The sequence below is a fragment of the Pelodiscus sinensis genome, chromosome 6 (genome assembly GCF_052426305.1).
Source record: "Pelodiscus sinensis isolate ZL-2025 chromosome 6, ASM5242630v1, whole genome shotgun sequence".
Taxonomy (NCBI): domain Eukaryota; kingdom Metazoa; phylum Chordata; order Testudines; family Trionychidae; genus Pelodiscus; species Pelodiscus sinensis.
The window spans coordinates 37,852,466-37,867,561 of NC_143057.1; the positions used below are offsets into that span (position 1 = coordinate 37,852,466).

Here is a 15,096-nt window from a genome sequence, read left to right on the forward strand (position 1 = left end):
CCTCTCCTGCAAAAGTATAGCCTCCAAAATGGGCTCTATCATCAGATGGCCTGGCCTGACCAAGCATATCTTGCAGGACCAAGCATAGTGCAGGCTTACAAGAAAATCAAGACTATTCACACATCATTGTACTGCGCCATTAAGCTCATTGTGTACTACTAACTGCCCTCACTTAGCATATCTAGATAGTAACAGATTTAAGCATTTTGCATCGACTATTCGATTAGTCAATAGGGTGCCTCCTCCTTTAAAGTGTAGCAACTGCTCTAGGGTTATTGCTATACTTCAAAGGCAAAAGTGCCCCATGGAGCCCCAGGATCAGCTGGGGACTCCCGCTGACCCCGAGCTCCACGTGGTGCTGCTTTGAAACCACCACATGCAGTCTGGGGACACCTCGGCTGCCCCTGGGCTGCACACGGCGTTTCAACTATCCAGTAAGCCTGTCGACTATCCAGTAAGCATTTACTTATTGGAGAGTCGACTAGTTGTTCACATCCCTACTTTAAACAGAAGCAATTGAAAAGAGCTTACAGCTCTGCCCCCCGCGGCCCATTGCCTGTGAGCTTCCTGGGAGGTCTGAGCTCTTTCAGCTGCTTCTATTTAAAGGGCTTGTGCCTGCCAGGCAACTGCCAGACAACAGGTTAGCAGTGGAGGCCGGGAGCAGTGAGCCCTGTTATATGCAATCTAAGCTTCCACCCCAGACAACTCTGGGAGGAGGCTAGCCCCTGACATGCTCCCTTCTGCTCCAGGCCCCTTCCATTGGCCAGAAGTCAGGGGCAGGGACCCTAGGCCAAGCAAAACTCCCAGTAGGGTAGCTCTCAACCCCTCTCTTTCCGGTCGGCCTGCAACCACTTCTGAAATTTGTGAAGTGGCCCCCCCTTTCAAAAAGTATTGTCCACCCTTGCATTAGGCTGTTGTCTTTATCAGTGCTTGCACAATTGTGATCTTGCTTTATTATTCAAAATTGTACTATTTCAAATAACATATTGCTTATGAATATGCTATGTTTTTCCTATTCTTACCTTCTCTGGTATCTACCTTCCCAGTGTCACTTTTATTTGGTCAATGTCAATATTGCTACAAAATTTGCATAGGTTTGTCAAAGTAGAATGAACAAGAGTTGCAAACATTTGGGTTTTTTTTTCTTCTCATGTAGGATATGATGACATCAATTAGCCTGGATAATAAAAAGACAGTTTATATAGCTTCATTTTTTGAAGGCTTGCAAAGAATTATCCTATTCACTGAAGATGAGAGTGTATTTAAAGCAACATATGAAAGTGAAAAAGTAGAACTAGCAGAACAAGAAATTGTTCTGTCATTACAAGATGTTGGAATTTCTTTAGTCAACAATTACACAAAGCAAGAAGTGTCCTACATTGGAATTACAAGGTAAAGTAATCTATTCAGTAGGGGAATCACTGTAAGAATTATTTCAAGCATTTTAAACTAACCTAGTTTTATGCTTCTTGATATCTAATCTAGTCGTCTTGTGTTAGTACTGAAACATTGTATGTTTGTAGGTTGCATTCAGAATTCCATTTCCATTTAATTGTGTGCTTCAAATTGGTATCTGTTTTATATGGGTATGTGTGTGTACAATATGTTCTGTTAAACTTTCTACTGTACGGCTCTGCTCCTCATTCATCACTAATTGGTAATACCTCCCCTCCCACCTGTTGTATTTGCAAGGATTCCAGTGCTATTGGGGTAGACTCCAGATTTCAGCTTAGGCCACCAGATTTTCTTCTTCCAAAAGGAGAACAAGTTAGAAGTTCAATTTCTCCCAACCGTTATGTTTTATAACTAATTTAGCTCATCTAGCACCTTATGAGTAGCTCCCTCTGCCCCCTATCGCATAGCAAATAAACCCTACTAGCACCTAACCAATTCTGAGATCTACTGTATATCTGAGAGTTTGACTCTGTCGGTCTGTCTCTCTATCCATCTGTCTGTGAGTCGATTTGTTCAAGAACTCTTTTTAACCAGTAAGAGCTAGGACCACCAAATTCAGTATACAGATTCCTCTTATCATAAAGTAAAGCAAGGTAAGGGTTTGGTTGTTCCAGGACAATTGGATGTGCGTGGAATGTAATGTTCTCATAAAATGGAAAGGGAGGGTTCTGCTAGCAGGGACAGTTATACTATATAATGACCACGGGGTGGCAAAGGGAACAGGACAGTTATAACCCAATTGAGCCAGCAGGGGGTAAGGGTGGAGAAAAGGACAACTATCTACTATATATTTGAGGGGTGCATGTCCAGTAGGGGGACATGCACCTCTCCCCGGCTGTGTTCAACGCAGCTGCAGCAGTCATGGACAGGCTTCTCACCTGGCCCTAAGGTGCTGTGGTGAGAGAGGGCTGGAGTTGTTGCCTCTTACTGGGGCAGCCAGCATACTGAACCCCTCATCCCCACCCCAGAGCAATGATTTAAATAAAGTAAAACAAAGCTTACTTGAGTTAAGGACGCAAGCAAAACTGGGTAAACCCTTTAGTATGCTATATTTTAAAGGACTCTCAGGGAACAAGCTATGACTTGCTGACATAAGCCACCAAATCTTACTCTTCCAAGAAGAGTAAAGTATTCCTCTTCCTTTTCATCAATATTCTGCACCCAGATTGTTTAAAAAAACAGCTGGTAGTGGCTACAACAAGGTTCAGATTGCAAGTTATCCATCTGTACCATTCAGGGGAATATCCCAATCAGTGCCCTACATGGAGAATATACCCACTCATAAATTGCCAGGTGCAGGAAACAATTTACAATCAATAAACGCTTTTTGATCCCAATTCAGAGAGCTGTTTATCTGCGGTCAAAATAGGCATGGCTCTACAAATGTTTGCCATGGTGGTAAATTGTCAAAGAACCAAAACTTTACCAAATCACTGTTTTTCTCGCAAAATTTACAAGCTAAAGTTGCTGGTGATATGAATTAATGTCATCCCCTGAGTGGGATATCTCAAAATGTGTCCCCAGAAGTTCCTTCTAAGGATGTAGAACTGCATACTAAACAAAATGCAAAATTAGGTGGTATTTCCAAATAAAATGACCCCCCTTGTAGGCAGGTAAGGAACATAGAACATTGTGAAAAAACATCCTGTTTTTCACTCTAGAACCCTGTATAGTCACTATAGAAGGGGACTCAGAGGGGCCAATATCTTGATAGTAAGACAACGAAGGGGTTATGGTCCCACATTTTAGACAAAGGAAGATGTTAGTTGCCTCAGGCATCATTTTTTTTAAATCTCAGCATACTTCACTTAACAGCTCTGTTAATGACATGTCTGAGCAAAAATGTAGGAATGACTGTGTGAGATCAGACTAGTGGTCCAGCAAGTCAGATATTCTTTTTGCATCTGGCAGTGACCAGTGTCAGCTGCTTTAGGGAAATGTGCAAACCCTGTGGTAGTCAATTCTGGAATAATTGCTCAGATGGGAAATTTCCTACAACTGGCTGTTAGAGATTGGCATATGCTGTGAGGCATGAATGTGTTTTCATTCCTTACAAAACTGAAGAATAAACAGGAATCAAAGCTTCTTCCAGAAGCAGTGTTGTGGGCAGAGAAGAATTTGCTGCCTTTTTGCTTACTTTACCTGAACTGTTCAGAAAGAAAGAAGAAGAAATCTTGAAGTCATTCTCTTAGTCTTGCACTGGCTTGATTTATACCTGATAGAGACCAAGAAGGAATTTCCAATGTACTTGTTGAAGAGACCAAACTTCTTCAGTCAAGGTCCCCATCTTCATCTGGATCTGGATCACCTACGGGTAACAGCTTGGGCGATCTGAAGAGGAATGGATTCTTACTTAGCTTCATATATGCATTTTGATATCCCTGCAGAGCTCAATCATGAAATTCATTCATTGATCTGGTCAAGTTTTATTTTTAGTGTGATGGTAAACAACAAAAATCCTGAAATTCTGTTGACATCAGCGACACTGGAATTGCTCCAGGATATTTGGTTCTTTTCCTAAAATCAAGCACTACAGTACAGTGGGTACCAATGCTGATGGCATCAGGCTCCTTGACTGAAAATCCTCAGATGTCAAGATCATCCAGATGACCAGAGGACATATGCCTGCAGTGAGCAATTCTATTTGCATTTAGAAAAAGAAGTTTCAGAATTAGAGCCCAAATGTTATGGTCTGTGGGGGGAGAGGTGGAGATTATTTTTATAGTACCAGAAATATTTCTGATAAATTCTTATCAGGTTGGGAAATGGTACTTCCATCATTTGATTTTTTCATTCCTTTGGAAATGTTTGCCATAAATAAACATTTATAAAGCTCTAAGGATGTGTCTTCCAAATGTACTGAGTACACATTCTAAGTGTATCTCATTAATCTTATTTCATCCAAAATACAGTAAACTTCCAATAATCCGGCACCTTTAGGACCCAGGAGGTGCCGGATTATCGGAAGGGGGGGCTATGAGGGGTCTGGGGTGGGGTGGGGAGGTGCATCCCCTCCACCCCACCCCACACCCCTCATAGCCCCCCCTTCCAATAGTCTGGCTCTGCCCCAGGCATCCCTGATTCAGCCGCTGCTGGTCAGTTTTAGCAGCGACTGAATCGGGGACGCCTGCAGCAGAGCAGCTGGAGTGCTGCCAGGTTGGTCTAGTAGCGCCGCTCCTCGGCGCTACTGGACCAACCCGGCAACACCCCAGCTGCTCTGCCCCACATGTCCCCAAGTCAGCTGCTGCTGATACTGATCAGCAGCTGACTCCAGGAAGCCCGGGGCAGAGCAGATGAGGGGCTGCTGGGTTGGTCCCACAGCGCCGAGGTGCGGCGCTACTGGACCAACCCGGCAGCACTCCAGCTGCTCTGCCCCAGGTATCCCCAAGTCAGCCGCTGCTGAAACTGATCAGCGGCTGACTCCAGGAAGCCCGAGGCAGAGCTGCTCTGCCTCAGGCATCCTGGAGTCAGCTGCTGGTCAGTTTCAACAGCAGCTGAATCGGGACGCCTGGGACAGAGCAGCTGGGGCGCTGCAGGGTTGGTCCCCGCAGCACTGCCTTGGGCTTCCTGGAGTCAGCCGCTGGTCAGTTTCAGCAGCGGCTGAATTGGGGACAGCTGGGGTGCTGCCGGGTTGGTCCCGCAGCCAGGAGTGGCAGCGCTACGGTACCTACCCGGCAGCACTCCAGCTGCTCTGCCCCCGGCTTCCCCGATTCAGCCGCTGGTCAGTTTTAGCAGCGGCTGTATCGGGAAAGCTGGGGGCAGAGCAGCTCCAATGGTCCGGCTGCCCGGAGCACTCCAGGTTCCTGATGGTGCCGGACCATCAGGAGTGCCGGACCATCAGATGCCAGACCATCGGAGTTTTACTGTAATGGGTTGAAGCACTAGAATTTTGTATTGGCATCACCCAGCTCAGGATTGTGTCCCAAGTATTTATAGCTTCAAAGATACGGCAAGAAACATATTAAAATCCTGCACCTGTTACTATGCTAGACATGAGTGAAACCATTCATACAGGAAATTAAGAATGCTAGTGGCATTGTGGATAGAAAATTGGATCTGAGTCTCTTCTAAGGAAACTTGTAACATAGGTTTCTTTCCCTATTCTTTCCCAGTTCCTCATATGAAGGAAGGTAGGGGTGTGGGAGTGTGTGTGTATGAACTTTTCCTGTGGAATGACAGGGTGACGTCATCATGTTACTCTGGCATCCTGCCCCCCCTCCCCTTCCCTTTTCCCCAGTGCTCAGCTGCCACACTGCAGCCCTCCCTCTCTTCCCCTCCCTCCCCCCACAGAAGAGGAGACGTGTGGGGCCTGGAGAAGCCTTTGTGAGAGCACCCTCCGCCAGCAATGGCTGGGGAAGGAGGGGGGGAGGGAGAGTCAGGCCTGGTGAAGTCTTGCAGTGGCCCCCCTCTACCTCCCAGCAGCCGAAGGGAGAGAACCGGGGCTGCTGAGGTACCGCCTTCCTGGCAGCTGAGGGAGAGAGCGAGGGCTGGTAAGGCTCCATCCTTCTCCCCTTCCCCTCTCCCTCCCCCGGCGGATGTGGGGAGAGTTGGGGCTGGCGCAGCCTCGGCTTTGCCTGGTGGCCGGGCAGAGAGAGCCAGGGCTGCCTCTCCCCAGAGAGAGGAGGGTTGGTGAGTGTAGCAAGCAGGTGGCACAGCCCCCTAGTTCTACTGTAATAGAAATTCCACCTTGCTCCACCTACAACACAAACATTCTTCTGTCATTCACTACTCACCTCTTGCCATTTTTTGTAGATAAGGTGAGAATGTTGTACAATACAATGTGGAATGTTTTCTAATTTTCTTTTGGTTATCAGCGTCTCTTGTTATTCAGCCCACACTGATAGTCTCATAAGTGACTGGAATGTAGTTTTTATTTTAGCCTATTGAAAAATTTCTGTAAAGAGACTTAAACATGGCATTGCTTTAAGGTTAATTAATATAATTTCAAGTTGTTGTCTTAATACTTATGATTTGTTGTTAGGTGTTTATATATAATTATGACAAAATTCTTCTGCTGGCTTCAGATGAAGGAAGGACCTTATTCCTAAACTGTTATAATAATTCTGGGTTATTCCTAAATTCCACAGATGAGGCTATGTCTACACTACACTTCTTTCTTGGAAAACGATATGCAAATTGCGGAGCATAATTTGCGTACCCTTTTCCAATGTTTTTTCGGAAGAGGCTTTTCCGAAATTTGGCCCATCTACACTGAACCAAATTTCAGAAAAACCTCCTCTTTCGGAAGAGCTCTTCTTCCCCATAAAATGAGGTTTACAGGGCTTCCAAAAGAGTGCCTCTGCTCTTCTGCAAAAAATGTCGGAAGAGCAGACACGTTCCCTGGACGCTGCAGAATTTTTCCAGGATACCTGTGGTATCCTGGAAAAACTCTGTAGTGTATACGGCGCCTGAGAAACATTACTTGTTTGTTCTGAATGATAAGAAAAACTTAACATGTTCAAAATGCAAAACAAAATATATCTTTCCTGAACAGCCCTTGTAGGGAAAACTGTGTAATTTAACTTCAGAGAATAACTGAGTTAGTCTGTAACAGACAAAACTTAAAAAACAACGAATAGTCTAGTAGCACCTTAAAGACTAACAAAACATGTAGATGGTATCGTGAACTTTTTTATTCTTCTCTTTTTCAGGTGACCTAATTAATTCTTTTCTGTTTTGTTATATTTGTTTGTTCATTTGGTTATGTTTTCATTTACAAGTTCTGATGTAGTTTGGGAGACAAAACCCAAGAAGAAATCAAGATGGAGGCCAATGAGCATTAAACAAACTGAGAAGTTAGAGAGAGAATTTAAAGAATACAGTGAGCTTTCCCCTTCAGAAAACAAGATTGTGGAGCTGGAAACAAATGTTTTGGTAATACTTAACAGTACTTTATAGTCTTGGATATATATTGCTATGTACGAATTAACATACGTATAGAAATTGAGAGAAGAAAAAATTCTATATCTCGTATGAAATTGACAACATTTGAGTAGAGTCCATTTGAAAACCTCTGATAGAGAGGCAACAGTGCAGAGGGTGAGGGAGGCAGGTGGAAGCCTCTATGCGTGGGAGCCAGCTTCACAGACCTGCCTGCTCCCCCTTTTGCTGCCTCCTATAGAGGCAGCAGTGGGTGGAGGCAGGAGACCGGTGCTGCACCTCTCACTCACTCACTCACTGCCCCCCCCCCATTTTAAAGTTAACTTTCAATATGTTGGGAGTACAAAATGTACATTTTAAAATTTGAGTTTCTAGCTACTGAAGCATATACTACATCTATGGGTTTTTTATTATTAATATTACAGGTTTGCTTTACTCCTAATGGAAGTAACATGAAAATCCAACAACCAAATGAAATTCCTATAAGGAGAAATTATCTGCCAGCTTTAAAAGTAGAATATAGTACATCTGCACATCAAAAGTCCTTCAGAGTCCAAGTTTACTGGACACAGGTGAGTCTTCCAAATAATTGTGTGATCTCATAGTAAAGTTACTTTTCAAGAATTGTTTACAATGTTAGGGTTACATGTCAAGGCTGTTCCCCACTCTGGCACGACAAATGCTGAAGTTAGGGTCCCACAAGAGTGCTCCAAAACCTTGCCTATAGAGGCAATGGTATAAAACTTCCCCACAAAATCCTAGTACCCAGATTTTGGGGGACTCGTTCCCACCGCCCAAATAATTCCAAGAAAATCAGGGAAGAGATCACTTGGGAAATCTCCTCCCTAAAGTTAAGCTCTCCTCCCTGCCCCAACCTCTGTTTTGCTTGGAGTTGGGCAAGACAGAGGGAATCCACAGAAAACAACTGACTCTGCCCTTGTAACTAGGCACTGAGTCCTAAGGACACAACAATCAACCAATACTGGTTAATTAGGGAAAAAAATGTTATTATCAAAGCAAAACTACAATTGCAAGCATAGTACATTGGCTAGATGGAAAGAGCCACCATTTTATATAGATACTCAGGGAAAACCCCTGAGCTGTAAAGCTTAGTAACGAAAGAGGGGAAAAAAACAATTAGCAAGCTCAGACATGATTTCCAACCCCCCAAACAAGGAAAACAATAAATCCTGATGGACTATCTAAACTTTTCCCTACTTATGCATTTTAAGAAATCTGTTCTTGGAGAGAGAAGCATCTCCCATCTTCCTCAATCCCCGGGAGAAACTGCTCTGATCTCAGAGAGAGAGAGAGAGAGAGAGAGAAAAAACCCCTCTTTTCCAATTTGAAGTTCCTACCTGCATTGTTATTGGCTAACCGCCTGATGCCTCTGCTAGGTACCTGAGTTAACCCCTTTGTCACTAGGTGCTGATCGACACTCCTGATTATGACACTACATAAATTAGTTTTTCTAGATTTTGTAACCCAGATGATCTTTTTCAGAAATATACTGAACCCTTTTTGGATCAGTCCCTTTTTTAATTGTGTTTTGCATGTGTAAAGGACATTTTAATGTTTCTCACCTAGAGTTTCTTTTTAAAGTTTTAATAAACAGATGCTAGTTGAACAGCTAACATATATCATCTTGTCCTATCATTACCCTTATCAGATACAAAACCAGATTCCCGGAGCCATATTTCCTTTTGTGTTTTATCCTATTAAACCTCCGAAGTCCATCGCCCTGGATTCAGGTTTGTTGACATAGTTTAACATATTTCATAGTTACAAAAGTAGAAATATATATGTTATGTGCATTTGTAAATGGTTTAGGTTATCACTATAGTCAGAACATAAGTTGGTGTCCTTAAAACAGAAAGATGTGCATAAGAAAGAGGGTATATTTAGGCCACTATAAATAGGCATCCTAGAAATGTGGTACCTGCCATAGTGGGTGTAGGTGTAGGCACTTTGAGCTGTCTGTTTGAACGTATCAGATACCATGATTAATCATAATGATATAAGAACGGCCATACTGGGTCAGACCAGTAGTCCATCTAGCGCAGTATCCTGTCTGCCAACAGTGGCCAGTACCCAGATGCCCCAGAGGGAATGGCCAGTACCCAGATGCCCCAGAGGGAAGGAGCACAACAGGTAATCCTCATGTGATCCCTCCCCTGTCACCCATTTCCAGACAAACAGAGGTGAGGGACACATTCCTGCCCATCCTGGCTAATAGCCGTTGATGGACCTAACCTCTATGAATCTATCTAGCTCTTTTTTGACCCTGTTAGTCCTAGCCTTCACCACATCCTCTGGGAAGGAATTCCAGAGGTTGACTGTATGCTGAGTGACGGAAAAACTTCCTTTTGTTTGTTTTAAACCTATTGCCTATTAATTTAATTTGGTGACTCCTATTTCTTATATTGTGGGAATAAGTAAATAACTTTTCCTTGTTCACTTTCTCCACACCAGTCATGCTTTTATAGACCTCTATCATATCCCCCCTTAGTTTCCTTTTTTCTAAGCTGAAAAGTCCAAGTCTTTTCCAAACCCCTAAAATCATTTTTGTTGCCCTTTTCTTAACCTTTTCCAATACCAATATATCTTTTTTGAGATGAGGCGACCACACCTGTACACAGTATTCACGATGTGGGTGTACCATGGTTTTATATAGAGGAAATAAGATATTTTCTGTGTTATTCACTATCGTTTTTTTAATGATTCCTAGCATGATAGATTAGACAAACCTGTGGCTAGAGTTTACTATTACGTCCAAAAAGTAATTTATTATGTCAAAGTTAGGTTATGCAATTAATTCTATAGGAGACCTATATTGCTGTTGTCATAAAGAAAGGTTATTTTTTCACTCCAGAAATGTTTCTTCTCAAGATGAATTCCTCTTTCCGCAATTCCTTGGAAATACTGCTTCATCCTTTTGTTCTGACCCTTTGCATACCTGGTCTATGATTAGTAGCCCTAATCACTATGGTAATACAAATAATACTTAAAATTAATAGCTTAAGCATGTGGAATATTTATAGTAGTGGTACCCAGTTCATTTCTTTTTATCCAAATTGTGAAGGCATTGGTGCATCATGGTGGCTGCAGGCCAGATGTTTAATTCCTGCACCACTTGGCATGTTTTCTCATGAACTGTTCATTACTTCCCATTGCTGATGGATAAGGAGAAAAGCTATTTAATAAAATGAGAAATTTCATAGTTGTATTAATGCTAGTAATTTGTTGCGGGAGTGTTCTACAACTTTAGAAAATCTGGTGGCTTCAGCTGAAGGATGGGGCTTAGTCTTTGAACTTCCATCAACAATATTGGACTTGGAATCTTATGGTATACTCTGAGGCAGTTTATGGACTGGAAGCATTTAAGACATAGCTCTCCACCACCTCTGCCTTGCTGAGGTTCCTTACAAATGAAATACTTGTGCTTGGTCTTGTATTTTTTCCCGATTTGCCATTGGGGGTAGGACTGAGGTTGAAGAAAGAGGCCAAGAGTGGGTGCTGTGTATATATGTTTAACATAAAAGGTGTTAAGTGAAAGGGGTGATTCCTGTCTGGACAAGTGCAAAGGGAGGAGAAGGAGAAGCTCAGGAAAGAAAGGAAAGGGTTATTTGAAGGGTGAATAAAAATCAGTGATTTCTTTTTAAATTTAAAAGGTTAAAAGGATAAATTGTTTTCAAATTAACTACTGATTTATTTTTTAAAACAATTTAAAAATATATTTTAAATTTACAACTGAAGTTAATGCCTAATCTTGTTATGATCTATTAAAATAATTAATATTAATGCACAGTATGATAGTAAGCAGCATCTTTGATGCCAGTTTTTAAAGAAAGTTTAACCAACGAACTGCTGGAAGTCCTATTGTTTATTCAAAGCTAAACAATTTGGAAGTTAAAAAATCAGGAAAATTTGTTTTTCAATTTAGGAATAAAAATTAGAAGAGTAAGTCTACTAATTCTAAAATTATGAAGGACTTGGTGAATTCAGTTGACTGGTTTTAGTCACTGAACTACAGATAATATTTTATTTAATGAATCAGTTAATACTTAATGCAGAATGTATTATGGTAAACTTTTTAAATGTATCCAGCACTTATAAGGTACTTAAATAAAGTTGCTGTTTTTGTGCAAGTTCAGTATTTGATGAGTGTGACCGTATTTCCCTATGCTGAATATGGGACACCTGGTAAAATTACTCATATTCAAGCAAATACAATTCCACATAGACTGATCACAGTCATGCAATACAAAAGTTCAAAATAACATCAAGCCTTCCCTCCCCCCACTAAAAAGAAATACTGCATAGTTGGATTCTTTCTGTTTACTTTTTTTATCTTTAAGGCTTTAGGTTTTACCCAGGGGGAGGGATGATAAATACAGACTTCTGTATAACTCTTTCAAAAGGGGAGTGATCAACCAAACAACCTGACCCTCCATGCCCAATGATCTCTGCCCTCCATGCCTGGCTGGATCTCCAGGATGGACCTGGCACCATCTTTTCCTGAGACAATAAATGGGTGGGCATACAGGGTCACATCCACCCTCATATTTCTGCCAGGGTTCACACCAGAATGTGGCCAGCAGCGGCCTTTTGACACTGTGCAAGAGGGAAGGGACTTGGAGCTCCTCTGACCCCTCCGCACACCACTCCTTCTACCCATCTGGAAGTAGCTTATTACTTTCTGCTTGCATCATAGTGTCAAAAGGCAGATGATATCTCCTTTTATCCCAGCTGTCTTCTGCTTCTACAGCTATAGTGCAGGCAGGAAGGGGTTAAGCCCTTAGGACATACTGTGCACCATGGCCCTGGGAACCTGACTCCAGGGATTTCAACCAACAGCCCAGACATGCTCGGGAGGAAGGTGGGGGGAGGAGGGGACTGGATGCTGCCTAGTGGATGGAGCAGCTCCCTGCTTCCTGGGAGCAGGACCAAGGGTGGAGTGTCGGTGGGGTGAAGAGAGTTTTATGCCTCTGCCCCAGGAGCTGTTACAAAGCCTACAAGTTCAGGGCATTTCAACAGCACAATTCCATGCTGAAGGGCAGAGAGGATTCCTTGTACCAGCATTTTGCAGGGTCTTGGCACATGCAGGTCTCAGCTCTCCTTCACCTCTGGCTTGCTGAGGTTCCTTACAAATGAAATACTTGCTCTTGGTCTTTCCCTTGGTCTTTCCTAGGGTGCCTGCCCAGCTAGAGACTGTGGGAAGAAAAGAACCTGCCGTTCAGTCTGTTGGTGAGCTGAGCAACCTGGCAAAAGGCTGGTTCTCTGCATAGCACTGGGAGAGGGATAAGCCCCACTGGTATGAAATGGCAGGGCAGCAAAGCTAAGAGGGCACAGCAGGGAAAGGACAGTAAGAGGTAGAGTGCATAAAGGGCCAATGGATAGAGAACAAAGGCAGCACATAACTGGCTGCTCCCTGGCACCTGCTTGCGTACACCAGTCACCACAGCTCACAGTGTACAGCCAAAGCTGATTGGAAATGGGATGGGGGGTAGGACCCTGCTGACTGAGTGCTCGTATGCATTAGGGGCTTAACTGATGGCCCAGCAAGGAGAGCGGCCCCATGCACTGCATCTTTGTCCTGCCATCAGCTTTGTTCACCCACCCCCAACAACTGTTAGAAGCCCCACTCACTTCTGGTGGGAGGCTAGCAGGTGAGCAGGGATCTGGCTAGCAGCAGGACAAGTCAGTACTGATGGGAAGGAGGTAGAAATTGGGGGCCAATGTGATCGTTTTTAAGAAAAAGTTGAGACACCTCCAGGAGGGTTTGTATATGGCACTGTCCCTTTAAAAATGGAACGTCTGGTCCCACTATATTTCACTGACTATCCAAATAGAGCTTGACACATCACAAGTTAAAAAAAAAATGTACAACATACACAAATATTCAGTCAATGTAGGATGAGAAATATAATCGCTTAAATAAGTGTGTGGATATTTTATATCCTCCTGGGTAATAAAAAGAAACATCAAATTTAATGTAAAGTGTATATTTACTTTAGTTTATTAATTAATGAAAATCAGCCTCCTTTTTGGAAAATAAATAAGAACATAAAAATGGCCATACTGGGTCAGACCAAAGGTCCATCCAGCCCAGTATCCTGTATGTCGACAGTGGCCAATGCCAGGTGTCCCAGAGGGAGTGAATAGAACAGGTAATAATCAAGCAATTTCTCTTCTGCCATCCATCTCCACTCTCTAACAAACAGAAGCTAGGGACACCACTGCTTACTCATACTTGCTAATAGCCATTAATGCACGTACCCTCCATGAATTTATCTAGTTCTCTTCTAAACCCTGTTATAGTCCTAACCTTCACAACCTCCTCTAGCAAGGAGGTCCACAGTTTAACTATGCGCTGTGTGAAGAACTTCCTTTTATTTGTTTTAAGCCTGCTGCCCATTAATTTCATTTGGTGGCCCCTAGCTCTTATATTATGGGAACAAGTAAATAGCTTTTCCTTATTTACTTTCTCCACACCACTCATGATTTTATAGACCTCTATCATATCCCCCCTTAGTCTCCTCTTTTCCAAGCTGAAAAATCCTAGTCTCTTTAATCTCTCCTCATATGGGACCTGTTCCAAACCCCTGATCGTTTTAGTTGCCTTTCTCTGAACCTTTTCTAACGCCAGTATATTTTTTTTGAGATGAGGAGACCACATCTGTACGCAGTATTCAAGATGTGGGCGTACCATGGATTTATATAAGGGCAATAAGATATTCTCTGTCTGATTCTCTATCGCTTTTTTAATGATTCCTAGCATCCCCGTTTGCTTTTTTGACTGCTGCTGCATACTGCGTGGATGTTTTCAGAGAACTATCCATGATGTCTCCAAGATCTCTTTCCTTATTAGCTGTAGCTAAATTAGCCCCCATCATATTGTATGTATAGTTGGGGTTATTTTTTCCAATGTGCATTACTTTACATTTATCCAAATTAAATTTCATTTGCCATTCTGTTTCCCAATCACTTAGTTTTGTGAGATCTTTTTGAAGTTCTTCACAGTCTGCTTTGGTCTTAACTACCTTGAGCAGTTTAGTATTGTCTGCAAACTTTGCCACTTTGCTGTTTACCCTTTTCTCCAGATCATTTATGAATAAGTTCAATAGGATTGGTCCTAGGACTGATCCTTGGGGAACACCATTAGTTACCCCCTCCAATCTGAAAATGTAACATTTATTCCTACCCTTTGTTTCCTGTTGAAAAGTACAAATACAAAACATGATTAAAATCCATTTATTTAATTCTAGGTTTCCTACTTGCTGATTTAAATTATTATTTAAGTTAGTGATTTAAACAGCCTTGATTTAAATCATTGTACCGTGGCTGTTAATATTTATTAGCTTTGAATGCTGATAAATAAGGATGCAGGCATTGGTCTACTCTGTTTAGTCTATTTATATCACCAGGGATTTTTAATGGAAAGAATGGGTATGTCTTGGCTGCATACCTAAACTGGTGTTGCCTCTGATATTTGTGTGGAAAAGGGTATACAGGGCATCCCTGCTATAAGTCGTCCAGTATACATCCATTCTGCACTAAAATCATTGACGCTTATAGGAACTGGTGTGTTATAAGTCCTCCTATTCCCTGCTCTTAAGTCACGCAACCCCCTCGCTCTCCCCTCCTCTTCCCCCCCCCGACCCCCCATTTGCACAAATGGAAGTCAGCTGTGGAGAAAAAAAATCCCCGCTTTAAGTTGTTTTGCTATAAGTCTAAGTTTTTTGGAACGTATTTTGGCTT

General features: G+C 42.6%; 1 protein-coding gene across 5 annotated transcripts in view; it reads left to right on the forward strand.

Moving 5' to 3' along the window:
- The window catches only part of VPS13A (vacuolar protein sorting 13 homolog A), a 291,281-nt gene that overhangs the window by 190,900 nt on the left and 85,285 nt on the right, over positions 1 to 15,096 (forward strand). For all 5 annotated transcript variants that reach the window (XR_012904696.2, XR_012904698.2, XM_006122479.5 and 2 more), the window contains 4 exons: positions 1,157 to 1,392; positions 7,176 to 7,329; positions 7,761 to 7,907; positions 9,005 to 9,086. Coding sequence is in view for 3 of the 5 variants with exons in the window: in XM_006122479.5 (XP_006122541.3) it covers positions 1,157 to 1,392; positions 7,176 to 7,329; positions 7,761 to 7,907; positions 9,005 to 9,086 (619 nt within the window). In the remaining 2 variants the exon portion in view is untranslated. The remainder of the gene's footprint in view (positions 1 to 1,156; positions 1,393 to 7,175; positions 7,330 to 7,760; positions 7,908 to 9,004; positions 9,087 to 15,096) is intronic.